Genomic DNA, 26694 nt, shown 5'->3' on the forward strand with positions numbered 1-26694 from the left:
GGACTGGCGCGAAGCTGAGTCCATCATGGATGAAGCGATTCTGCCCTTTCACTAAGACACAGCTGTGAGACTGCACCCAGGCTCGGGTCTCAGCTCTTTATTTATACATGAAACCAGCCAGTGCATAAGCTCTAACAAGGGTATAAGCAATAAATACATCGCTACTGACGAAGACTGGCTCTGCCCATCAACTTTCTGGATAGTCCCAGAGAAACTAGCATATGCAAAAACAGGTGGTCATGTGATTTCATAGCACCAGATAACAATACCTTGAGTACTCCACAAACATTTGGGGGAAATGAAATATTAGACTTAAAGTGTTTTTCAAATTACAAACTTTTCCTCCTTCCAGTATGGGGACATTTTAACCAATTTTTTTTTGTCAACAGGTCTCTTTAAGAACATTTCACATGTCTCAGGAACAGAGCTGATGTCATACAACAAGACTTTCCTGACATCAACACACACAGGAAGAAAAACTGTGCTGACAGCAGCAGATATATCTGCCTGCTTGAAATCAAAGATGGCTGACTGCTCTGAACGCAGTAGTGTTGGGGTGGGGGAACCTTCAACTAAATTTTCAGCAGGGACTTGGCAAAAGAGGAGCGGCCATCTCTCGGGGTGGAGGGCGGAAGAGCAGCTGCTGGCCCAGACCCAGCGCCCTGGTGCTGTGACACTGCAGGCAGCACTGGCCTTCCACTTCCCTGCAACATTCTCTGCAGTTCTCATCCACACGACTCTTACTCCTCCACTTCTGTGGCTCCTCTCTCCCTTCTCACTCACATTTCTACCAATGCTCCTCATTTCTGATATTGAGGATTAGCCTTATTTGTTTGTTTGTTTGTTTTTAAATGATGCAAATTTCTGATCAGAAGGGTCACACCTTGTCAAGGTCTGGACTTATCGGCAGTTTTCATTGCTGCTCAATACTCAGGCTACTGCTTGTGACCTTGGGTTTTGTGGGTGTTTTGGAAGGCTGAGGATACAAGATACTGGGGATAATATAGTGAGCAGACTTCCTGTGGACTTCGGGAAGCTGAACATGAGTGGTAGCAACGCATGCACAATCACACACACACGCACACACACAGAGCAGGCAGCCTACAGACCACTTTCAGACAGCCTTGCTCTTTGCTACTTGATATTCACAAGCGAAATATCTGCAGCCCCCATCTGAGCTGGGATTTGCAAGAAATATTTAGAGCTTGCTCAGCATGGTGTCTTCAATCATATTCTATAAATGGGATGCTGGTAAATGAGCCGTCAGGAAAGCCTGAAGAAAATGCTGCTGCTGCCCTCTGGATTGGATGACGACGGCAGCGTACAGAACAAGGAGGGAGCTGGGAGTGGCAGACGGGTCTCTGCACCCAAGACAACGAGCGGTGCTACCGGACAGGGCACACACCAGGAACAGTGCCTGAGCACTGTCCAAGTGCCCCTGCTTGGATCCTGAGGCAGGAACCAATTGTAAGAGTTGGAAGTCTTGCTGCTGAAGAGGACACCCAAGGGCTCAGAATGCGGCATGCCTCCTTGCACATCATGAAAGCTATGTCACAGTGAGGGCTGGAGAAAGGGGAGGAGTGGGCTTTAAAAAACATACATTCTTTCAGGCCCAGTGTGATGGCTCAGTAGCTAAATCCTTGTCTTGCAAGTGCTGGGATCCTATATGGGGGCCAGTTTGTGTCCCAACTGCTCTACTTCCCATCCAGCTCTCTGCTTGTGGCCTGAGAAAGAGATCGAGGATGGCCCAAAGCCTTGGGATCCTGCACCTGCATGGGATACCAGAAAGAAGCTCCTGGCTTCGAATCGGCACAGCTTTGGCCACTCTAGCCACTTGGGGAGTGAAAAGATGGAAGATTTTTCTGTATCTCCTCCTCTCTGTAAATCTGTTTTTCCAATAAAGATAGATAAATCTTTAAATATATGTACATATATATATATATATTTTCTTTCATTTCAAACACACAGCTCCAGATATAGAAGCGAGGCATGCTGGCAAGAACCAGCAGCACAGTAGACCACAGAGAATACATATAAACTGCTGACTTTTCCATGGATTTCCATAAAGCATGCCCCAAGGGGCCACCTTGCCAAAAGCTGCAAGGTGAACTCATTCCAATGACAAAGAGAAGTCCAATATATTCAAGAGGCAAGTAACGTGGTCAGCCAGTGGTCTGTGAGTGGGCCAAGCGTGTGCCAGCCAGAGCCCCATGAACCAGGCAGGTGCATGGGCCCCTCAGCTGCTTACCTCACTCCGGTCATCGTCAGCAGTGGGCAGGTGCGTAGGCCGGGCTTCTTCTCTCAGCGGCTCAATCACCGTCACCTCTGCAAACTCCTCCACGGACTCCTGAAGCTCAGGCAAGGACCTGCGTCCATAGCGCTTGCCCCCTCGAACGTACTTGGGTTGCGCTTCTAGTGAGCACTCTGTACAAGGAGACAAGAGTTGAGGCCACATGCCATGCGGGTCTGAGCCAGAGCTGACACACACAGCTGGCGCACACAGCCTCTTATAGCAGCCTCAAAATACACCGCCACCCCTGGCCACTTGGTGGGGGTGGGGTGGGGGGCATGGGCGGATATGAGCCAGCACGTCACATGCAGAGCACAGCTTCTGATTTGAGGTGATTTATAGTTCCCTGAGTGGGGATCCGCCTACAGTGGGAGATGTGCCACCATGGCAGTAAGTGATGGGACTGCTCAGGGTTAGGATCAGGCAAAGGCAAGGAGCTGTATCTGTTCTTCTGTTAACGATGCTGGCATTTTGCAGAGAGGTTGGGGATGGGGCGAGAGAGAGATCAAATTAACAGATGGAAACATCAGAGGAATCCTTGGCAAATGGTACTAAAAATGGCACCAAATCCACGGTGCAGTCAGTGTCTGCCCTCCATCCTTCGCCAGGCCTTCCACTCTGATTTACCAGACAAGTGGGTTGACTGAGCAAGGGACCTGATGTAGCAAACTCTAATTGGTGAGCAACATAAAATTAAGAGCTTGGCTAGAACACTGCCAGGGTGAAACCACATGAAGAAAAAATGGCGTGCTGTGATGTTTTCCTTCACGGGCTTCAGCGCTGTTCAAAAGAACAAGGAACGCACATGTGGGAGAGGCATCTCGACCTTCAAGAGGGACTGCAGCATTCTGACGCTGTAACACATCTCAGCTTCAACATTCACCGCCACTGCCACCAGCGCCCCAGCTCCACAATCACAGGCTAACCCTTTGCTACAACCAACAGCTTTAAAGCAGTACAATAAATACTTCACTCCATTCAAATGCCATTTTAGATACAAATTTGTTTTGTTTTAGCACGTTGCCAATAACAGCAAATTAAAACGTTCCATTATAATGCATAAACCACAGTGCTGTGCTGGCTGCTGCCTTATCCTCACAGACAGTGTGTACTCTGTGGGAACATGGCAGATGTGTCTACACTGACACACAGGTTCTGAGCTGAGGCCCGTGCACACCACAAAGTGATGGTGACCAGTGAGACAAAAGCTCCAAGGAGAAGACTTGCCTTGAATCTCCACTGACATCATGCTGGGGCTTTCCAGGACATGTGATCCTGCCTGGCCAGCCCCCTCCCCCATGCCCTGCTCCTAGGACAAGCTCAGATTCCAAACATTCACAAGTGTGGCCAGCAGCACTCTGAAAATGTTCAGCCGGGCTCAGAGGGAAGTATTTATGTAGGCACTCTCACTGCTCGTGATATTTATATCCAGCTTTTGAAAAAGCCACAGCCAAGTCATTTGATGAGGTCAAGAGAGTCCCTGCCAGGAGACACTGAAGCATATACATCTCTACTGAAATCCACATGCATGCGGGAGCGGTACCTCTTATCAGGAGTGAGTGTGTCAGCTTGCAGGTGCTCAGGAGCGGCCCAGCCCCCCATGCTCCTTGCTGGCAGCTGACACCCAATGATGCTGGCCAGGTAAGAGGCAAGTAAAATCATCCTTACTGGATTACATACTGGATTCTCAACAAGATACACCATTAGTGACTTCGGGGGCTTGGAGAGGACTACAAGGAAACAAACCCTCAGGAGATGGAGCCTGGTCATTTCTCTTGCTAATACAGGCACTCTGTTTGCAGAATGGGCAGGAGGGAAAAGGAGCAAGAGAAAGCACTTCTCTCGCAGAAAAGGCGCCATGCCAGAAAAAAGTTCACTAATCCTCTGTGGGTGGGAGTGTGGACCAGTGCAGCTATCATGGAAATCAGTTTCAAGAGTGCTCAGACTACTGAGAATTCCTCTACCATATGACCCAGCTATCCCACTCCTGGGAATATATTCAAATGAAATGAAATCTGCATGCAAGAGAGTGACCTGCAGCCCTATAGGTATAGCGGCACAATTCACAACAGCAAAGATAAGGAAACAACCTAGATGCTGATTAACATATGAATGGATGAAAGAAATGTGGTACATCACCTTAATGGAATACTACACAGCCAACAAAAAGAATGGAATCCTATTACCTGCAACAAAATGGTCCCAACTGGAGACCATTATGGTTAGTTAAGTAAGCCAGTTCCCAAAGGGACAAATATATTTTCTCTCTGATATGACAGCCTCTATGCAAAGTACATGATAGATACAGGTAATTAAATATGCATGTACATTCTCATAGATGAACTATATAATGGAGACCAGAAGACTGGGAAGCAAAGATAGGCTGCAGTGTATATCTCTACTCCCAAAGAAGGGGAGGACGCACAAAGAAATTGGCAAATGTATCTTCAGAGTATGATACTAGATTTTATACCTTTGCCTATACCAACCATGCCATCATACATTTAAATAGAAGAAAGTTAAACTTGTAACTGGTATTAAGGGATAATACTACTATGATAACTTGGGGAGAAATGAAGGGAGGAGAAAATAGGGAGAGAAGGATGGGAGGAACCCCTATACCTATAAAACTATATCATGGGGGGAAAATCCACAGTGATTTCAGCCTTGATATGACTGTCTATGCACAACATGGCTTCAAAGGGGCTTTCTACTCACACCCCACCGGGTGTAGACACCAGTGTGCTTGGGAAGAAATGGGGGGTCATCTAGGTCATGAACACATGAAGCACACTGTCAAGACTTGACTTATGTACTGACTTGCTGATTGCTGCTCTGTTGGGAATGTCAAACATTTTAACTATCTAGTATTATTTTATCATAGATTTTGATCAAATCTTAGTCTTCCACAGAACCTGTGTATGAGAGGTCTTCAAAAATTGACAAAAAGTGGATATCGGGAACAAACTGGGCATGGATTTAAAACATTTTCTGAACCAAAATAAAGTTATTTCTGTGTGAGAGAGAGAAACATCCATTGGTTTCACTTTCCAAATGCACACAATGTTCCCTGGCTGCTACCAAAGCTAGGAGCCAGGAGCTCAATCCAGTCTCCCATGTGGGCAGAACGGACCTCCCCACTTGGGCCCTCACCAGTGCTTTCCAAGGTCTGCGTTAGTTGAAACAAGAACTCAAGGATTCCAGCATGGGACTCGGGCATTCTCACCAGCAACTTAGAGGCTGGGTGAAATGCCTATCTTGATAAATTGGTCTTTGAAGTCAAATTTTCCACAAATGTTTTAAACTACCTTCATGTTTGTCACTTTCTACAGAAACCTTTAAACTGCCCCATCAATAAAGATATTAGCACACACAATGGTAAAATGGGTTATCCAGGTTTCCTCATCATCCAGTTTCCCAAACCATCAACAGGACCAACAAAGCATGCCGCTCACCACTCCACCTGAAATAGATGCCTCTTAGGATGACAGCCCCCCCACACACTCTCCTATTTAGAGCTACAACCCCGCGGGTCTCAGGTGACGACACAAGTGACAGGGAGGTTCAGAGAGAACAGTCATGGCAGCAGCTACTGCCGTGGAGGTTTAAAACACATGGAACTTCTCCTGATGGGGCTCACCTAGGGCATTAGCAGTCATGGTAACAGTGCACCAAGCAGGAGGGCATTGCCTTAAAGCACGGCTCACCCGGTGCCTGCTACTCCCAACAGCAGAGCTGCAAAGCTGCAGTTCTGGGCTAAGCTTACTACTTAATGAAAGTGCCTGATGAATGTGACACAGATCTTTTTAGAGGTTCTTTCTTTTTTTTTTTTTTTTTTTTTTGGTTTCCTAACTTGGTTCGCTTTCCTGAACTATATCAGGGACCTAAACTCTTGGGCAATCTTCTACTTTCCCAGACACACTAGCTGGGAGCTGGGTCAGAAACAGAGCAGCCAGGACTCAAACTTACACTTTCATATGGGATACCAACACTTCTAGTGGTAGCTTAACCTTAACCCACAGTGCCTCAACACTGGCCCTAAAGATACCACATTCTTTACTTCTTATCTGTCTCAAGAAGAAAAACTGCAGAGCTGTGACATAATTCACCTAACAAATCAGGACGAACTACTTACTGTGCACATGAACGACTTTGAACCAGAAGTGTTTCACTTACAAGCAAAGACTGAAAGACTCATCAAGGAGCATGAGAACCGTGAGTAGACGGACAGGCAGGGGAAACAGCCAGTTCCTGGCCGTCTCACTCCTCTCCCGCTTCCCTGCCAGTAGCAGTGTGGACAGTGGACACAGCTTCCCTGGTGCTAGACCCAGCAGCACAGCATGTGTTTTATTCTAGAAACTGCTCACAGTCAGTATATGATGCAGATGGTCATGTGATACATTCAGCTCAACCAAACCCAACGCATGGCCAGCAAAGCCTGGGCAATGAGGACCTACCGAAACCCAGATAGTTGTTCAATAGCTTCAACATCTTTATTTCATCAACTGTTTCCTTTGCAAAAATGCAAACACAGGATGTGGAGGGAAGAAATACCCCCAGCACACACAGGGGCAGTGTATTTTCAAGGATGCCTTCCAGAGCTAAGCAGATTCCACTTTTTAAAAAAATGCATTTATTTTCATTTTATTTTAAGGAGAGAGACAGACTTGCTACCCACTGGTTAACTCCCCACATGCCTACAACAGATAGTGCTGGGCCAGGCTGAAGCCAGGAACTCCATCTGGGTCTCCCAGGTGGGCAGCAAGGACCCAAGCACTTGAGCTGCCTCCCACAGTAGTAGGAATGGGAAATGGAGTATCCAGGAGTTGAACCAGATTCCCAAATTACTTCCCAAGCAGGTACTGAGCTGCTGTGTCACAGGTCCAACCCTAGGACAGGTTGATTTCACTCACTTATTAACACTTGTTAGGGGCAAAATGTTACATTCTAGGGAGGTCTTCAAAAAGTTCATGGAAAATGTGCATTATCTAAAAACCATGCACAGATTTTAAAAATGTTTGTATCAAAATAAATCTCTTCTAATTCAACTTTCCCAAGTTCCCTCGTACCTGTTGAGACACAAGATTTTACAAATCAAACCTTTCTGGTCCTGCTCCCTGTAAAACTGTGCTTTCCCAGTGAGCTGATAGAGCCAGAGACATCCCTGTTCCAGAGGACAAAAAACAGGGATGATACCAGCAAGCGGCCCATCAACTGCCCTACTGCCAAGCCAATGGGACAATCCTGAAATCCACTTGCAATAAGAAGGGGTCAAGAAGGAAGAAGTCCATGCAAACATCAAGACAAGCACCCTGAGCATCCTTCTTGGGAGAAGAACACCGTGGAACCAATAAGCAGCCCCAACAGGGCCACACGCCCTTGCTGCTGCACCTGCTCTGAACATGCTATGAAGCAGGCATTAAGATGAAAAGCATGGATTCATATCTGAATCTAAGTAAGCCAAATGGCAAGAAAACAATCAAGTGGGAGACTAAGGCCAAAGCAGAGACTTAGAGACAGACTGAGATGGAGAAAGACATGAAAGACAAGGACTTGGCAGGGGAGCTAGTAAGAGGGATGGGTGGAGGAAGGAAGACCAAGAGGCTGGGGAAGAGACGTGGGAGGAGAGGTGAGTCAGGTAAGGTATGGCATAGAAAGAAGAAAGAGGTGTGGAAGGCGGCATCTCAAAGAGGAGAAGGAAGGGTGACCAAGACACTCGAGACTTGTGGACACCACTTGCCATTCGCTTTGCCTTCTCGGAGTCCTCCCTGGAAATCAGGAACCATCTCCCCAGCCCACACTCCTGTGTGCACATGGCCCTGCTCTTGGTGTGGGGAGTCCGGGGGCACCTCTCTCCTGGAGTCTCCACAGAGGATGCAGGTGCTTAGCTGGGCCTTTCAGGTCCTCCCTGGAAGTGCGGACAGAATAATGTTTCTCTCAGGAACATGGGCTTTGGGACACAAAGGCAAGAGCAGCTCAGATTAGCCTTGCTCAAGAGGAAGGCTTCCAGGGGAAGGTTGTTACCCCCAAGGATGCGAAAGGTGCTGGATGAGGTGACGTAGCCAGCTCCAGGGTTGACTGCATAGTCTATCTAAGCCCTACAGATCAAGATGAAGCAACAGACAGCAACTCTGAGTTGATAGTGTTATAGGACTGTCTCCTTAACCTTTCCACGGAGGGAATAATAACTTCTACATCCTTGGAAGGATGTTCTGCCTGTTGAGCCATTTGGGGGAGGATGGCAGGAATCCACTTTTCATTCAACTAAATCCTCCTGCACACATTGCTCAAGACCCAACCCCAAAACACCTTTCTTGGCACAACTTCAACAGACTTTTTTTTCTCTCACACATTTAGCCTAACTCTGAGTGTCTCAGGTCCCAACTTTATGATCATGGATATATTTTTCTAAAAGCATGTCACATGTTGGAATTATCTACCCAGCTAGCCTTGCAAGGAAGCAAGGACTTTTACAGTGTGAGCCTTGGAATCCAATGGCCCTGGAGCTAGACTTTCAGTTCAGGTTTGGCGTACTTAGCTTCACAAAGGCTTAGTTTCTTATCTGGAGGGAATTAAGTCAGTAGGCACACCATTACTCAAAGTCACCACCCCACCTAGTAGCTCTAGTCTTGGGAGTTCTGACCACACTCTTGTTCTTATACATAATCGTCTGTGGAGCCAATGGCTGCCCAAAGTCACCAAACCAGGAAGAGGTGGGCAACTAGGGGACACAGGCAGGAAAGCGTCATGGCTCTCTATCTCACAGCAATTTCCTCAACCTCATTTTTTTATAGATATGGTAGGTGGCAGATGCATAATGACATTATCTAGTCTGTCATCTAAGAAACTGGAGCAGTCCTGATCTTATTCACTTGCTTGGCCCAATTTTCTGTTGTTAGTTTCCCTTCCCTACGTCAATGGACACACCAATTCTCTAAGCTCCACTATTGTAAACAATAATCCTCATGTCTCTTGTTGGCAAACCTTCTTATCTATCCTCGGGAGATTAAATAAAATGTAGACACAATGCCCTGATGAACTGATGACTTATCAAAATGCTCCCCATTTATATAACTTCAAAAAGCACACATCTCGTACATATATAAGATTGCCTTTTTGTCCTTTGTAAAATTATCACAAGTGTTCTTTAGCACAATTTAATGGCTCTCATGAGACTGACTACACAGATATGTTCAGTTTGCCTATTAACTCACTGTCAACTTTTTCCACTTATAAGAGGGTACTTTCAACAATGCAAAAACAAATAGAATTAAAAGATAAGCTTATTTTTGCAAAGAACTTACGCAATCAATGTTCAAGCTTCTCATAACATGCATGTTTCATGAATTGCTTAAAAATTCTTATATGCATAGATTTCAAAGCTTGTGACTATTATATATATATATACATATATGTATACATATATGTGAGAGACACAGAGTGAGTTACTGTTTCAAATGACTACACACACTTGTGCCTACCCATAATTGGTTCTGTCATTCCATATAATCACAACGAGTAAAGATGTTTTCAGTTTCCTTATAAATACATCTCTAACACGCCACTTTTATTACTAGTGGTGGTAGTGGTAGTCTCTCTGTTATTCAACTTCTGGAGAAAACTAGTCCTCACTATTAGCATCTCATCAACACCAAGGGAACAGATTCTTTTTTATTATTATTATTGATTACATTGCATTATGTGACACAGTTTTATAGACACTGGGATTCCCCCCCCTCCCCAACCCCCCGCCCCCATGGTGGATTCCTCCACCTTGTTGCATTACCACACTTTAAATTCAGTTGAGATTCTTTCATTGCAAGCATCTACCAAGCATAAAGTCCAGCATCTTATTGTCTAGATAAGTTCAACGGTTTCTTGGGGAGACCATCTCTGGTCTGAAGGTAGAGCTGGCAGAGCATAATCCCGATCAATTAAAAGCCCTGACATTACATTAGTAACAATTTATAATGTTATGGAATTAGTTGACATGGTATTGAGTAACCAATATGTTAAAAGAGAAAAAAAAATGCAAGTTCTGAACCACATCCTGAGAATTCTACATTGACCTTTCAATTTTGAGTTTATATACAACCGGGTTCTATATACCTTAAAATGGCTACAGATTACTATTCAGCTGTCTCATGTCTACTTTAATTTTAGTATTTAGCAGTTTATAGCGTTGAAGCATGATTTTGCTGAACCTGGCTGTTTTTCAGGTAGTCTAACTCTATAACTCTAACAAGACATATGTCAACAGTTTAGGTGAAAAGTTTTAGGAGAGGTGTGCAGAGAAATCTTCAATACCCCAGTGAGGAGTAACTAATCTTTGTGTCCCACCCAGTGAGTTATAAGTGCATCCCCGCTGACCGTTTCCTGTCTGTTTCTAAGCTTTCCATGTTGTTCTCTATCTATTCTAGTTTTTTTTTTATTTTGTTTGTTTGTTTGCTTTGAGGGGTTTCCAGAGAGATCCTGATGGTCATTACGAGAGAGGGTGGGGACCCAAAGTCAGAACCAGGCAAGGACCAGAGAAAGCTCCTCTCCCTAGTCCCGAAGGAAGTTTACTGTTCTTCTGTTTCTGTGGACCACTCAGGGTTCCTGGTTGTCATTCCGATGCCCTTGGATCCTGCAAGGCAGGATTTGGACTTCTTCCATCACATGTGGTAGATCCAAATGGGGGTGGGTAACCTCAGAGTTCTCAGCCTCCGAAGGCACTCCAATTCCCCGTGGTCTCCTTGGCCATTGGGATGTAGTCCTTGGTGCTCGTACTGATAGTCCTTGGTGAGGATCTGGGAGTCTTCAGGGTTGGGATACAAGCCTCCTGCTCCTGCTCCACTCTGGGGTCTCCTCCCTCCCCCTCCCCCGCTCTATGCATATGACCTCCTGTTAAGAGGTTGTTAGGATTGCAAGGGAACAGATTCTTAACCAAAGGACAACAGAAGTCTCTTGAGCTATCTGTAACTCCTTTGAAAACCAGAGGCTGTAGGCAGGGTTCAGAGCCTGGCCCAATGTCTCTGGATGAAGCTACAAGTAAAACTGGAGACACTGGCCACCAGGGTCCAACACTCAGCCCCAGGCCCTGCATCAGCGCAGCTTTCCTGAGTGGATATAAACATGTCTGTAAATCATTTGTTTACTTCTTCCAACTCTAAGAAAAATAATGATGATCACTTCCCGGAATTAGGGAAGTCTGCTATTAAAAAGCTCATTTAAAACAAAACAATGGCTAAAGTTCTATTTTCCCAATGAATCGGTCTTTCCAAATCTGAGTTCTTTTTCTCCATCAATAAACAAAGGAAAGACATTTTCAATGGGCCACACCAGGGAAAGAAAATGTTTTCTGCATTACACTAACCTCAGCTGCAGAACAGAAATCTAATGCAAGAAGCATCAAAGAGAATGGCAGGAGACAGGCCCGGCCCACACGTTGCTGCTAACTAATGTAACTTAGTACTCACTTGCATTTCCATTACAAAAATCCTTTAAGCCATGGTCCATCTTGAGTAGAAAGCTAATAATTAACTTGATGCTTTTTTCAGGAGAAATAATTTAGAAATTAAATTGTACACATAGATATGAGGGTTATGCCAGTGGCAATGTTAATCAGCCTGGAATTTTCAAAGGATGTTCAAAGTCTCTAGTTTTTACTTTGGCCATATCTGAATCTCAGTGTTTTTTTTAAATCATGTTTAGTTGTTATTATTGCTTTTTAAGTAAAATATTCAAAGCTCAGAAAATTAAAAACAAAATATGACTATTAAAAAGACACTGAAAACAATCTATTCTGCAGTCGTCCAGTTTTAAGATTAAGAAAGTGTGTCTCAGAGAAGCAGAAACACAGTGGGACCCAAGCCTGTGGGTATTACGGCTCCATCTCACCTCCGCTCCTCTTCACACACAGCTGCTTCTCAGAAGTATACTAAAGCAGGCAAAATACTGGGTATTTGTCAATAGGGAGAACAACTTTGAGCCACCAATTTCTGGTGGGTAAGAGCTTACAAAAACACAAAGGGGCTTCCTTCATGGCTCAGAGTCCAGGGGTGGCATGCCACCCCTTGGCCCTGCCACAGCCACCACAGTAGGGACTTGAAATTCCAGAAATCTGTAGCAGGCTAACTTTCAAGTTGATAATTGTACATGGCCTGCCAAAGGCCCTTGGCAGAGAAAAGGTTCCTCAGGCCTGTTCCAGATGTCATTCAGCTGTCAGCACAACCCCTTTTTACATGTGAGGTGACCACGACCTCAAAGGTTGTGATATACAAAGTCTCCCCCAGTATACAGGCAGAAGCAGCGTTTCTGAGCTGCCGGCACAAGGCCCTGTCTGTCCCATTAGACTGACTTTCCACATTACAGTCCAGGACAGCATCTGTCCAACTTAAATCTTAGGGGCCAGTTTGTAACACAGCACATTACACCATCTTGCAGCATCGGTATCCTACAGGGAAGTACCAGTTCTGCTGTCAATCTAGCCCCCTGCTAGTGCAGCTGGGAAGGGAAGGAAGTGGAGGATGCCCCATGTACTTGGACCGCTGTCACCCATGGGGGAGACCAGGATGGAGTTCCAGGCATGTGGCTTTGGCATGGCCCGGTCCTGGCTACTGGGGTCCTTTCAGGGAGTGAACCAATGGATAGGAGCTCTCTCTCTCCTCTCTCTGCTCCCCTTTCTCTGTAGCTTTGCTTTTCAAATATATGCATGCATACACACAATTGCTTAAAAACTCCTAGGTATTGGAGAATACTAGTTCCCGACACCCCTGGTTATCAAGGTGGTACCTCATAACCTTTTTATTTTCCAGTCTCTTCCCCTATTTGAATCTTTTCCTTCCAAGGCTACTGCTTCCAAAAGGGAAAAACAACAACAGCACAGACCTCACCTTTTTTATGGTAAAAACCTACATTTCAAGCAGCACACTGGCATGAATGACCCAGGTACCCTCGTACCTAATGACCAGGTGCAAATTTTTCCTACTCATTCTTACCGCCTCTCTAAACCTCATGCCTCCTCAGCCACTTCAAGGTTAACATCTTTACACGGAAGCCGCCTGGCATCACATCCCTGAGTGTCACAGGTATGGCCTCCCACTCCACTGCCATTCCTTAGACCTTCAGTGCAGCTCTCTCTTTGGGTTTCAAATTGCTCACTGACAAAATGGCTGAGCTCTCATCCTAAAATGCAATAGTCTAGGATTTCAGGGAGAAGGCACTGCAGGTGGCTTCTGAAATCCACTACATTCAGCCTGCCGCTTCCCCGCTAGCCCCATTAGTGGAAAGGAAGAGCTGGGACCATGTCTCTGAATGGGTGAAAGAATGCTTGAGTGCCAAGGAGCATATGAGCCCCCATGGACAGCTGGAGGGACCAGGGACAATCTAATCAGGTAGAGACATGGGGAACCAGGCAGGGAATGTGGGAGGAAGAGCTGACCCATGGCTTTTAGGAGATGAAACATTTAACATGCAGAATCCACCTTAGATATCATCCTAACAGGACAAACATCATGGAAGCCACATACAGGGCATGTGACACTGCAGGTGTTGGTTATCTGCTGCTGCACTGCACTAACTCAAGGCAGCGCTGTGGCAGACTCTCTTTTGCAATCTACACAAAGGAGAAAACTCAGAGTCCCTCCTGGGTGGCATCCTAGAATGCTGAGCAAACAGCCATCCCAGCTGTGCAGGAGGGACGTGCATGTATCATCCAGACCCGACTATCATCAGGTCCAACCTATCACTCTGCTTGTTAGATTCCAGCACCATACAACTCTAAGGGGCATCTTCCATACTGGTGATGACCACAAATCTGGGTATCTATTAGGCCAACTTTCTGGCAGGTGACAGCACAAGTTATAACAAAATGGTAACCAATCAAAGAACCAGTTAGATTTATAGAAGGGCTAACCATTTCAACACCACATAAAAAGTCAATTATCAGGACACAGGATTTCTGTGCAGACAAGGGTGCTTCAAGGGGAGTGCAGAAAATGGAATTAAAAGATATTAATGCTTATTAAAATTATTAAAAGATATTAAAATGCTTATTTTTTTGACAATATATTGAAATTCATGTATGAATTTAAAGAGTTCATGAGAAATCACATTATGAAAAAGCTATGCAAGGGTTTCAATATGCTTTGTGCCAAAATAAACTTATTGTTTAACTCTATTTTCTCCGATTGCTTCTGGAGCTACTGTCCTATGACCTGTTTACACGAAACAAAAGGAATGGCAGTGGTGAGGTTCCCATAGCTCTATTTGAAGTCCCTGAATCTCATGTCATTGTTAGAGATGATGGACAAACTTACAAAAGTACAAATACTAATATAATGGGTGATCCCACAGGGAACAGAAGTCCATGTTCTGGCAATGGGTCAGCTCCAGAAATTCTACTGTTAGTTGGGAAAATCTCAAGCAGATAATATCCTGCCTCTGGGCCACCTCGGGGCTTCCAGAGAGTTCTGGCAAACCCCAGCATTGACAATAAACCTCCAAGAGTTAGCTGCCATTAGCAAAATGTGAAACACATAATCCAGAACCCAAACATTACTAAAAAGAAGATGCTCGTGTACGTGACACAAGTCTGGAACATTCCGGAAGGTAGATGAAGCATTAAGCCACAAGCGAGGTTAAGACATGAGTCCCCATCTGCACTACATCTAAAAAGTTCAAAGTGGATGACTGTAGTGAGAAAATGGTAATGATTCTCCTCAGTGTTAGATTGAGCTTTTTCTCCTTAAATTTTCTCTTTTTCAGTTAGGCTTATTAAGGAATAATTCACACAGAATACATTTCACTTTGGCACACACTTCTATGAGAACAACTCACATGATCATTTTACTGCTATCACAACACAGATACAAAATCTCATCAAACAAAATTCCCCTGTCCATTTATAGTAAAACTAGCCCTAGCCCAAAACAGGCACTGAGTTAATGAAGCCAGACTACACTATAATACACATTTCTACTCTGTTTCAACTTCCCCTTAGATATCTGTCATGTTTCATTGATTCTAAGACAAACACAGAGATTTGAACACTGTGAAATTAGAATATTTTTTACCCCGATGGCATTTCACACTGGAACTGTCATCAACTTTTCTTTTTCAGAGATACATGAAATAAAAAATGCATTTTTAATTGGTGTTTTTAAAAAAGAGAAATGCAGCAGTTAGTCTTTTATTTCCCAAAATTTACTGAACTCTTGGAATTCTCAGCCCTCTTGGCGACCCTGGAGATAAAAAACCCAACAACATAGTCTCCCAAGAACCACCACCTGAGAGGGGAGGCAACTATGCAATTACAATGTCGTGGGGGAATATTGACAGCAAGGCATTGGCCAACCACCAGGGCCAAATAAAATTCACTCCAGCCTGGTGACCCCTCTTCCGCCAGGGAAGATTTCCTCAACCCCTCTCCTGCAACATGTACAGGAAACAGGGATGAAGGCAGCCACCAGCTCCACAGATCATGCTGACAGGAGCACCCAGGACGACCCGACATTTTTCCCGTAATGCACTGCTAAAGTCAGGAAGTCCCATTTTAGTGTCTGACAGCTGCATGGCTTTTCCAATAATATTGAGGGAGAAGTCACTGAAAATAACTGCTCAGCCTGCAAAAGGCAGATGCCCCAAATCCTTGCCTCACATGCTGCCAGGGCCCCACATTCTTCCCTGACCCACCTCATAAGAGTCAATGTGGACGAGGGAGAAAGGAAGAAGCCCTTACCTGGTTCTTGAAAGTGCTCTTCATTTGATAGAGTTCTAGACAAGATCAGAATTAACGCCTCTTTAAACTGATCAAAGTGTACCTAAAGGAAAAAAGAAGTCAACAAGATTAAGTTTAAAATCATTTCCATAGGGGCTGACATTGTGCAAGGCCAGCACCCAATTTGGGTGCTGACTGAAGTTTTGGATGCTCTACTTTCCCACCCAGCTCCCTGCTAAAGTGCCTGGGAACGCAGCAGAAGGTGACCCAAGTCCTTGGGTCCTTGCACCCAAGCGGGAGACCAGAAAGAAGCTTCTGGCTCCTGGCTCCTGGCTCCTGGCTCCTGGCTCCTGGCTCCTGGCTCCTGCCCGGTCCAGCCTCAGTCATTGCGACCATTTAGGGAATGAACCAACAGATGAAGATCTTTCTCTCTTTTTCACTCTCCCACCTTTTCTGTTTCTGTAACTTTGCATTACAACGGGATACATTTTTTAAAAAAATAAATTACTTGCCACAGCCCCAGGAACAGAAATCTGTCTACAAAGTACCAGAAACCCTTCTATTCCTGTCCTGGTGACCCCAGAGTAAGGTGACTCTGGAGTGAGTCCACCTCGGGTGCCTTTTGTGTCTCAAACACACACAAGGGAAAGTGGGCCGATCCTTTCCAACCTGCCACACCAAACACTGACACTGACTTGACTCCAGCTATCAGGAAAAAGCAATAGGGCAAAGCCCTCCTAAAAAGCGCCCAAGAAGAAGTGCTCTGAACCCTTAACTCCTGTTATTTTTCTGAATAAGACCAGATGAGAAAGGTGTTAGGTTAGAGACTAGGGAACATTTCCCAAGCAAATTATATACAGCCACTGTGCCTCACAAATCCTTTCTTCTCCCAGGAAACCCCAGCAGGAATCAGGAATTCCTTAGGGAATGACTCACACACAGTCTGGCCTGGGGCAGGTGTATAATGCTCATCTCCTGAGACCCTTAGGACTTGAAAAACAAGTAAAAATGAATAGCACACATGAAGGGGAGAAGGCTCTTAGAAAGCCCATTCCTGAATTCCTAAAAGAACAATGACCTTGAAGGCAATGAACCAGGATCTTAGTATTACAGAACTAAATTCTGCATCCAAATGGGGATACCACCTTGGCTTTTATAAAAGTTAACCAAAGAAGTTTTCTTTGTTTCCAGATTTCTTTCTTTCTTTGAAAGGCAGACTTACAGAGAGGAGATCTTCTATCTGTTCTATCTGTTGATTCATACCCCAAATGGCCACAATGGTCAGGGCTAGACTGGGCTGAAGCCAGGAGCCTAGAACGCTATCTGTGCCTCCCATGTCAGGTCAGGGACCCAAGCACTTCGGCCATATGTTTACCCAGGTGCATCAGCAAGCAGCAGGGACTGAAATGGAAAAGCCAGGACTAGAACCAGTTCTCAATGGATTCTGGCGTTGGTGCCACATGGTTGGCACAAAAACAGTTTCCTTATGGCCAATTATATATACTCTTTTATGACTTAAATGTATGTGATTCTACACTGATCGAAGAGGGAGTGACGCATTTCTTCCCACCATAACTCTTCTAGTTGGACAAGGTGGCTTTGGTTCACACAGGACCACTTACGGCAAATATGGATTTGGCAGATTTGAACCATCTGCTGTTATGGATTGCTCTGGATGTTGTCCACAACACACCACCTAGGCTTAAATTTAACTGATGGATACAAAAACAGGCTAAGCTGCAACCTGTAACACGGCCTACAGTCTAATTACTCCATTTTCAAACCAGTTCCCTGCTAATGGCCTAGGAAAGCACAGGAAAATGGCCCAAGTGCTTGGACCCCTGTTCCCAGGTAGGAGACCAAGAAGCAGCTCCTGGTTCCTAGCTCTAGCCTGGACCAGTGCTGGCTGTTGTGATCACTTAGGGAGTGAACCAGTGGTTGAAAAATCTGTCTCTCTGCCTCTAACTTTCTTTTTTTAAAAGATTTATTTATTTCACTACGAAGTCAGATATACAGAGAGGAGGAGAGATAGAGAGGAAGATCTTCCATCCGATGATTCACTCCCCAAGTGAGCCGCAACAGGCCGGTGCTGTGCCGATCCGAAGTCAGGAACCAGGAACCTCTTCCAGGTCTCCCACGCGGGTGCAGGGTCCCAATGCATTGGGCCACCCTCGACTGCTTTCCCAGGCCACAAGCAGGGAGCTGCCTCTAACTTTGCCTTCCAAATAAATCTTTAAGAAATAAAAATTTATGGGCCCGGCAGCATGGCCTTGTGGCTAAAGTCCTCACCCTGAACATGCAGGGATCCCATATGGGCGCCGGATCTAATCCCGGCAGCTCCACTTCCCATCCAGCTCCTGCTTGTGGCCTGGGAAGGTAGTCGAGGATGGCCCAAAGCTTTGGGACCCTGCACCCGCGTGGGAGACCTGGAAGAGGTTCCTGGTTCCTGGCTTCGGATCGGTGCGCACCAGCCTGTTGCGGCTCACTTGGGGAGTGAATCATCGGATGGAAGACCTTCCTCTCTGTCTCTCTTCCTCTACGTATATCTGACTTTGCAATAAAAATAAATAAATCTTTAAAAAATAAATAAGTAAAAATAAAAATGTAGGGGCTGGCATGATGGCTCAACTGGCTAATCCTCTACCTGCAAGCACTGGCATCCCATGTGAGTGCTGGTTCATGTCCCAGCTGCTCCATTTCCCATCTAGCTCCCTGCTTATGACCTGGAAAAGCAGTGGAAGATGGTTCAGAGCCTTGGGACCCTGTTCCCACATGGGAGACCCAGAAGAAACTCCTGGCTTCAAACTGGCTCAGCTCTGGCTGTTGCAGCCATGTAGGAAGTGAGCCAGTGGGTGGAAGATCTCCCTCTGTCTCTGCTTCCCTCTGTAAATCTTCCTTTCCAATAAAAACAAATAAATCTTAAAAAAATTTTTTAAAGCACTTCCAAATTACATTAGGAAAGGTAGCAATCCTTACCTGAAAGAGGAAAATGTGTCATTTGTATAAAGCAAAGAAGAAAATTCCATTTCAATTTACACATCAAAACACTATATTACTTAACATATGTGATCTCTACTACCTTTTTTTTTTTTTTTTTTTTAAAGATTTATTTTATTTTTATTACAAAGTCAGATATACTGAGAGGAGGAGAGATAGAGAGGAAGTGGAGCTGCCGGGATTAGAACCAGCGGCCATATGGGATCAAGGCGCGGACCTTAGCCACTAGGCCACGCTGCCGAGCCCCGATCTCTACTACCTTTGATTAATTGAAATCACTTCCCAAAGTAAAATTCCTTTTAGATTGTATAGACATACTTTTTAAACTCTTATTTTTATTTTTAAGGTATAGAACTTGATAACTGGATATATGTAAGTGCTGAAAAATAATCACCACAAATTAATTAATACATTCATTACTTCACAAAGTAACTTTTTAAAAAATTACTTATTGGTTTTTTAGGTTGTGAGAGCACTTAGCCTATTTCAACTCATATGTGTGGACTTTAAAAATCAGTGTCACATTAGGAGCCAACATCTATGTCGGTGGCAGGGCACTTTTCAGGGTACAAGCCCTGAAAGAGTTAAAATGTGACAGAAAGGTAAGCTGTGCTAATTAGGCCTCCTAGTTGACAAGGGACTCTGCATCCCAGCTCCATCCCCTGTGGGCAGCCATCCTCTCACCAGCCAATCAGCTCCATCCCCTGTGGGCAAAGCCTTCCTCTCACCAGCCAACCAACCAGCAGTCATTACACACCCACGCACACTCCCACCCGGGGCCACTAGACAGGGGTCTGCTCATTCCAGCTAGCAACATCTTTTCTTCCAGAGAAGGCAAGAGAAGGGGCAGAGGACACAGGAGGCTCTGGAGCAGGTGGGTTCAGAGTCTAATTCAGCTTGTATTGCTCACTTCCTATTGTGAACTGGCTACCTTACTAAGCCTGTTAATTCGCACATCTGTGCAAGTGGGGAGATAGAGCAAAGATATGATTCATCCACATCTCTTTATCAAGCAGCTGTCACATGCCAGCTCTGCCCTAGGCCCTGGTGACAAGGCAGCAACCAAGGAGGATAAAATCCCTGTCACCAAAGAGCACAGACCCTCAGGAAATGTCATGGGGAGTCCTACGGGCACTGTGCCCAGAGCATGGCAGTGTTTTATGTTAATTATGACCCTACTATGCTGACAGCAGTGTTAGGAAGATAACCAGTGCATCCCATACAGTACACAGAACATTGTAGGATAAGTGGGTACTCCAGAAAGTTATGGAAAATGGAATTCAAAGGTGCTTCTCTTGATGCAAAACAAATTAAAATCCATGCCTTGAAGGAATCTTCAAAATGTTCACAGAAATTACTACAAGAAAAAAAAAGTCTATGAACATTTCAAAATGTTTTTGGCACCAAAATAAACCTACAGCATTTAATTCTGTTTGCTACAAGCTGAAGTATTCTTGGATCAGACATCCAGCAAGCGATGGCTAACACTCCTAAAGGGAGTAATGAGATCTGTAACTATTATCCTCACTTCCACAGAGAGACATTTTGGAGCAAAGCAACTGGGCACAGAGGTGACAGAAACAGCCAAGGAGGAGTTTGGGTCCCCACAGCCCCCCACCCCATCCCGAGGACCTGTGGAGCTAGCTGCCCAGAACCAGAGAAACAGATGGCAGTGCTGAGCAGCCCTCTCTCCTGATGTTCCTTGAGGGGACCTGAACGAAACCTAACTCTGTTCCCAGAATGTCGAGTCCTTTATTCGTGACTTTCCGGATCTCATGTGAGTCTTCCCAAGGTCTAGGTTCTGACAGAGGTAGCTGCAAAGAGCCTTTGGTAATCTGGTCCCCACAAAACTCAATTCAGGGAGAAGTGGTAATGATGGTCTCTCCTGTTCTGCATACCTCAATCTCACACCCCTGGTCAAGCAAGTGGCAAACACTTACAATCTGGGGCCCAGTGCAGTAGCCTAGTGGCTGAAGTTCGTGCTTTGCATGCACCAGGATCCCATATGGGCACCAGTTCTAATCCTGGCAGCCCTGCTTCCCATCCAGCTCCCTGCTTGTGGCCTGGGAAAGCAAGCAAGCTCACCCCAAAGACTTGGGATCCTGCACCTGCGCGGGAGACCAGGAAGAGGCTTCTGGCTCATAGCTTCGTATCAGTTCAGTTCTGGCCACTGCGGCCCTCTGGGAAGAGAATCATCAGATGGAAGATCTTCCTCTCTGTCTCTCCTCTCTGTATATCTGATGTTCCAATAAAAATAAATAAATCTTAAAAAAAAAAAAAGACTTCCACAATCTGGAATTAATGTTAATCAACTTCCAAGGCTTTAGATGAGAGCTAAGCATCCCTCAAATATGGGGAAACAAACACATAAGTTTTGAGACTACAAGCCCCAACTACACAGAGGCGATACATCTTACCAGTTTCCATTTTATAGTCTCCTGGACAATCCCCACACAACCGCATCAAAAGCCAAGACATGTTCAAAAGTTGAGGCAGTTGTCACAAGCCAGCCCCTCTTCTCATAGCAAATGTTATGGGACCAATTCAGGGGTCTCTCTACTCTTTCTCCTGATTTATTATAAACTTCATTTTTATGCTATCTAAGCCACTGCAGATCAGAAGCAGGAAATAATAGACAATGACACCTCAAGACAAGCACAAAGAGCATCTGCTGATACACTGAGATTGAGAAAGCACTGTTCTCCTGCAACCAAAGCTAAAACAAAAGATCTTTCATGTTTTAATAAGCTATTTCTTTTTTAAAAGTATTTATTTTTATTGGAAAGGCAGATTTAAAGAGAAGGAGACACAGAGAGAAAGATCTTCCATCTGCTGATTTATTCCCCAAATGGCTACAACAGCTGGAGCTGAGCTGATCCAAAGCCAGGAGCTTTTTCTGAGTCTCCCACTGGGTTGTAGGGACCCAAGGACTTGGACGAGCCTCAACTGCTTTCCCAGGCCGCAAGCAAGTAGAGCAGCCAGGACACAAGCCAGCACACATATGGGATTCCAGTACTTGTAAGAACAGAATTTTACCAACTTGAATGATTGCATTGGGCCCCAAAAATATATTTTTAAAGATTTATTTATTTTGATTGAAAAGGCAGATATACAGAGAGGAGAAGAGACAGAGAGGAAGATCCCTCATTGATGGTTCACTCTCCAAGGGAACACAATGGTCAGAGCCAAGCCAATCTGAAGCCAGGAGCCTCCTCTGGGTCTCCCGCATGGGTACAGGGTCCCAAAGCATTGGGCCGTCCTCAACTGCTTTCCCAGGCCACAAGCAGGGAGATGGAGGGGAAGCAGAGCTGCTGGGATTAGAATCGGCGCCCTTATGGGATCCCAGCGCATACAAGGTGAGGACTTTAACCGCTATGCCATTGCGCTGGGCCCCCCAAAAATATTTCTTTAAAAGCTGACCTACACACTCAAAATTCAAGTAGGCTGGAGTCATTCAGTATTGGGACAAGGGCCCCTAAATGTCACTGAATAAAATCTGAGGATACCAAGCTTGGGGAAAAAAAAAAAAAAACGATGAATCAAGGAAGAACCAGGGCAGGTGCAGTGGCTCACAGACTAATAATCCTCCCTCAGCATCAGCATCCCATATAGGCACTGGTTCTTGTCCTGGCTGCTCCACTTCCCATCCAACTCTCTGCTTGTGACCTGGAAAAGAAGTGGATGGCAGCTTAGGTCCTTGTACCCCCTGTACCTGCATGGGAGACCCAGAAAATGTTTCAGGTTCCTGGCTTCAGATTGGCTCAGCTCCAGTCTTTGTGGCCATTTGGGGAATGAGCCAGCAGATGGAAGATCTTTCTCTATTTCTCTCCTCTCTGTAAATATGCCTTTCAGAGAAACAAACCAATCTAAAAAAAAAAAATCAAGAACCACTTAATGTTTAACAAATGCTTGGATAGGATAAAGCTATAAAAACTATTTTTAAGCCTCCAATGACAGACATTTTTTTGTCTGGAGTGAAAGATCTAGTTACTGGAAAATATACCAACGCAGGTTGTGGATAGTGCTACGTAAGTGTAGTTTTTGCTGTAGGCTCATTCTTTCCCATTTTGTTATTTGATTCTCCCAGCATTCCCATGCGGAACAGTGAAGTCAGAGAGCCATGAAAGTGAGGAGAGACAGACTGGGAAGGCACATGGCTGGCATGAAGCCACATGCACTGCAAGTGATGGAGTTACTATGAGAATCAGGGCTTCAGCCACCCTGCCTGACCCAAAGAGCTTCACTCTTCAGGCAAGTGCCCTGCGCTGCCGTGACTGCCCCTCCATTCCTAGGGGGTCAGCAAGGGGAAGGCACCATGCAGGTGCAAGTTTAGGGAGCATTGCAGGATACAAGCACTAGGTCAGCCCCAGGCCAGGTTCTAGAAAGTGGGAGGGTGGAATGAGGAAGAGAAGTAAGCACCTTAAACCTGCCAATGGCAAAAACCCGAAAGGCAAAATAGGTCTACTGACTCTGGTCCCTGGTAGAAGGGCGTTATCCTTTTTGGCCAGAAGGGAAGGCAACAGGGACTGTCAGATGCCACTTCCTTAAAACACTCCCTGGCAAGACAAAGGCTTCCAGGCGGTTATGGGAAAACCACTTTCATTCATGAAGGAGGATTCTAGAAAAAGATTAACTATGGCTATTCACTAAGAGGTGCTTCATTAATGTCTATCTGGCTGACCCTCTCCTTCCTCAATAACAAAAAATCCAGACATCACTCAGCAGCTGATCCAAACCAAGAGAACACATTAAATCTCAAACTACCAGTTTCCTTCATATGGGGGCTGGCAGACACAGGGGCTTAGATGAACAAAGCCGCAAAGGCCACCTCTACCAGGAAGAGGGCTGGCAAGCAGGGGCAGGGAAGTGCTAGCTTCCATCAGTGCTAATGAATACTGATGCATTGGAAAAGCCCCCCTAGGGCACATCCCAGACTGCCCCCCTCATCACAATCCTCTCCTACTGTGAACAGTTGAAGGTCCGTGCTCAGTAAGCACAATTTTTCAGCACCGTTTTTTTCTCCAAGGGAGCTCTGCTATTATATCTTGGTACAACTTAGAAATCTTCCCAAACACACAATGCAATCAGACCTCACAAAGTGTAACAAGCAAACTTGGGCTGGGCGATGCTTCCTCATTTGAATAAGAATTGACTCCTTCCATTGTACAAGCATCTCTGGATCTGGAGTGCCTCAAAGGACAGTTCCCAGTGATGGAAAAATGACATGACTGACTAAAAACACCCATGACATTTAAACTAAATGAACAGGAAGACAAGTGAAGTTGGATTTTTTTTGTCAGGTGTCACCATGGCTGAACAGAAATTCACCTTACTTGTCCTCTCAGTGCTCCATGTCAGCGCTTTTTTAGAAGCACTATTTGCCTTTCTGAGAGTTGAAGCAGCGCACAAGGAATAAATGTTCTTTGAAACCACAGAAAAATCTGCCACAGGAACTAGAACACAGAAGGCTAAGCTGCACCAACTCACTGCTCGCAAACATGGGGACTGGCAGTGTTCACAGGGCACGGAGGGAGAGAACTCTAGCCACTGTGCAACGAGTTTATTAACTAAAAATCAACAGGAATGTCATCAAATTCAGTAGGGTTGCAGTTATTCATACTTAGGGAAATTGATAAAAGAAAAAAAAAATGAAGTGTTAGCTAAAAGCGGACTAGAAACAGACTCATGCCAAGAAGGTCAAGGCCCAGTAAAATAATGTCGACGGTGTGGTGCCAGGACAAAGGACACAGGCTCAAAGTGTGAAAAATGCAATAAGATGTTTTTCTTCCAATAAGGGATTCAAGTAGCTTAGCATTCACATTTAATGTAGATGATACACAGAAAAGTGTAGGCCACTTTATTTATTTATTTATTTTTTAAAGATTGATTTATTTTATTACAAAGTCAGATATACAGAGAGGAGAGACAGAGAGGAAGATCTTCCATCCGATGATTCACTCCCCAAGTGAGCCGCAACGGGCCGGTGCTGTGCCAATCCGATGCCGGAAACCAGGAACCTCTTCCGGGTCTCCCACGCGGGTACGGGGTCCCAAAGCATTGGCTGTCCTCGACTGCTTTCCCAGGCCACAAGCAGGGAGCTGGATGGGAAGTGGAGCTGCCGGGATTAGAACCGGCACCCATATGGGATCCCGGGGCTTTCAAGGCGAGAACTTTAGCCGCTAGGCCACGCCGCCAGGCCCAGGCCACTTTATTTTAAATATATATTATTTATTTAAAAGAGAGAGCGTGTGCCCATTTGCTGGTTTATTCCCTAAATGCCAGCAACAACAACTAGGACTGTGCCAGGAACTCCATCTGGGTCTTGCACACACATAGCAGGGACCCAATCCCATCAGCCATCACCTGCTGCCTCTCCACAATTACAGCAGGAAGCTGAATCTGAAGTAGTTGGCACTCAAATCAGGCAACCCAATATGTGATAAGGGCATTCCAAGTGCAGACTTAATTTGCAGTGCCACAATACCTGCCCAATCCAGGTCATTTTTTAAAGGTAGATTTTTAGGGGGTCAGTATTGTGGCCTATGGGTGCCAGGTCAAGTCCCACCTGCACCACTTTCAGTCCAGCTGCCTGCTAGTGCAGCTGGGAAAGCAACAGAACAGAGCCCAAGTGTGTGAACCTTTACAATCTATGTGGGGGACCCAGCAGAAGCTCCTGGCTTTGGTCCAGCCCAGCCCTGGCTGTTGTAGCCCTCTGGAGAGTGAACTATAGATGGAATACCTCTCCCTCTACTTTCTCTGTAATCTTTTCAAAGTAAATGTCAAAAAAAAAAAAGTAATTTTTTTTTAAACCTAAAGCAACCATAAGAACTCCAGGACTGACCCAAGAAACCCCATTCTACAAAGGAAACAGATGCAAATCATTGCAATTCAAGACAGCTTCCAGCAAATCCTTCATTCTGACAAGCTTTCCTAGAAAATCATCATTGGGAAATCACTGTTCATCAGAGATCATTCTGGGTGTGCAGGAGAGGAGCTTAGAAGATGCAGTCGGGTAACTGTGTCCCTGTCGCTGTGATAAGCCTTTGACACACACGGGACTCAGTCAGTCCTCATCATCAACTTGTAAGGAGGGTATTATTTTCCTAACGACAGAGATGAACTGTAGCTCAGAGTTTTTAACGCAGCATGCCCTTATTGCTCAATCATGGCAGGATCCAGGCCAGACTTCCAAGACCGCCGTGATAGCACACTGTTTCCCAGAGCTGGGGTAGAGGGTGTGGAGGGGGACAGGCAGGAGGACTCAGATTTGCATCTTTGGAGTTTCTGGAACCCATGGAAACATGCATTCAAGCGCAGGCAGAGGGAAGGCCCTGAACTAGCCCTACATGGCCTCAAGTAAGGTGTGTAAGCTTGGACATGTCTCCAGGTCCTGAGTTTCTCCACCATTCACAGGAATCCTAAAACCAAAAGTCTGTGATGGACACTGAAAAAAATGTAGGTTTCCTTTAGGCAGACAAGAAGCCACAGACACACAGACAGACAGACAGACACACACACACACACACACACACACATCTCGAAAACTCTAATGAGCATTTCTGCTCGTATCATCTTCGCTAAAGGAGCCAGGTACTACTGCAACAAGAGGTGGAAGAGCGTGGCCATGCAGGCCAGGCTCCTGCCTCCTACTCAGAGCACAGTCTGCCCAAAAGTCAGCAAGTCTGTGCCCCTGCCCTTGTGTCCCATT

General features: G+C 45.4%; 1 protein-coding gene across 5 annotated transcripts in view; it reads right to left on the reverse strand.

The window, feature by feature from the left end:
- NIN (ninein) overlaps nt 1–26694 on the reverse strand; it is a 96733-nt gene that overhangs the window by 57874 nt on the left and 12165 nt on the right. For all 5 annotated transcript variants that reach the window (XM_058666396.1, XM_058666395.1, XM_058666392.1 and 2 more), the window contains exons 3-4: nt 16011–16092; nt 2249–2424 (exon numbers count right to left, since the gene is read on the reverse strand). In XM_058666396.1, coding sequence (XP_058522379.1) covers nt 2249–2424; nt 16011–16092 — 258 coding nt within the window. The remainder of the gene's footprint in view (nt 1–2248; nt 2425–16010; nt 16093–26694) is intronic.

This window comes from Ochotona princeps, chromosome 6 (assembly GCF_030435755.1).
Source record: "Ochotona princeps isolate mOchPri1 chromosome 6, mOchPri1.hap1, whole genome shotgun sequence".
Classification (NCBI taxonomy): domain Eukaryota; kingdom Metazoa; phylum Chordata; class Mammalia; order Lagomorpha; family Ochotonidae; genus Ochotona; species Ochotona princeps.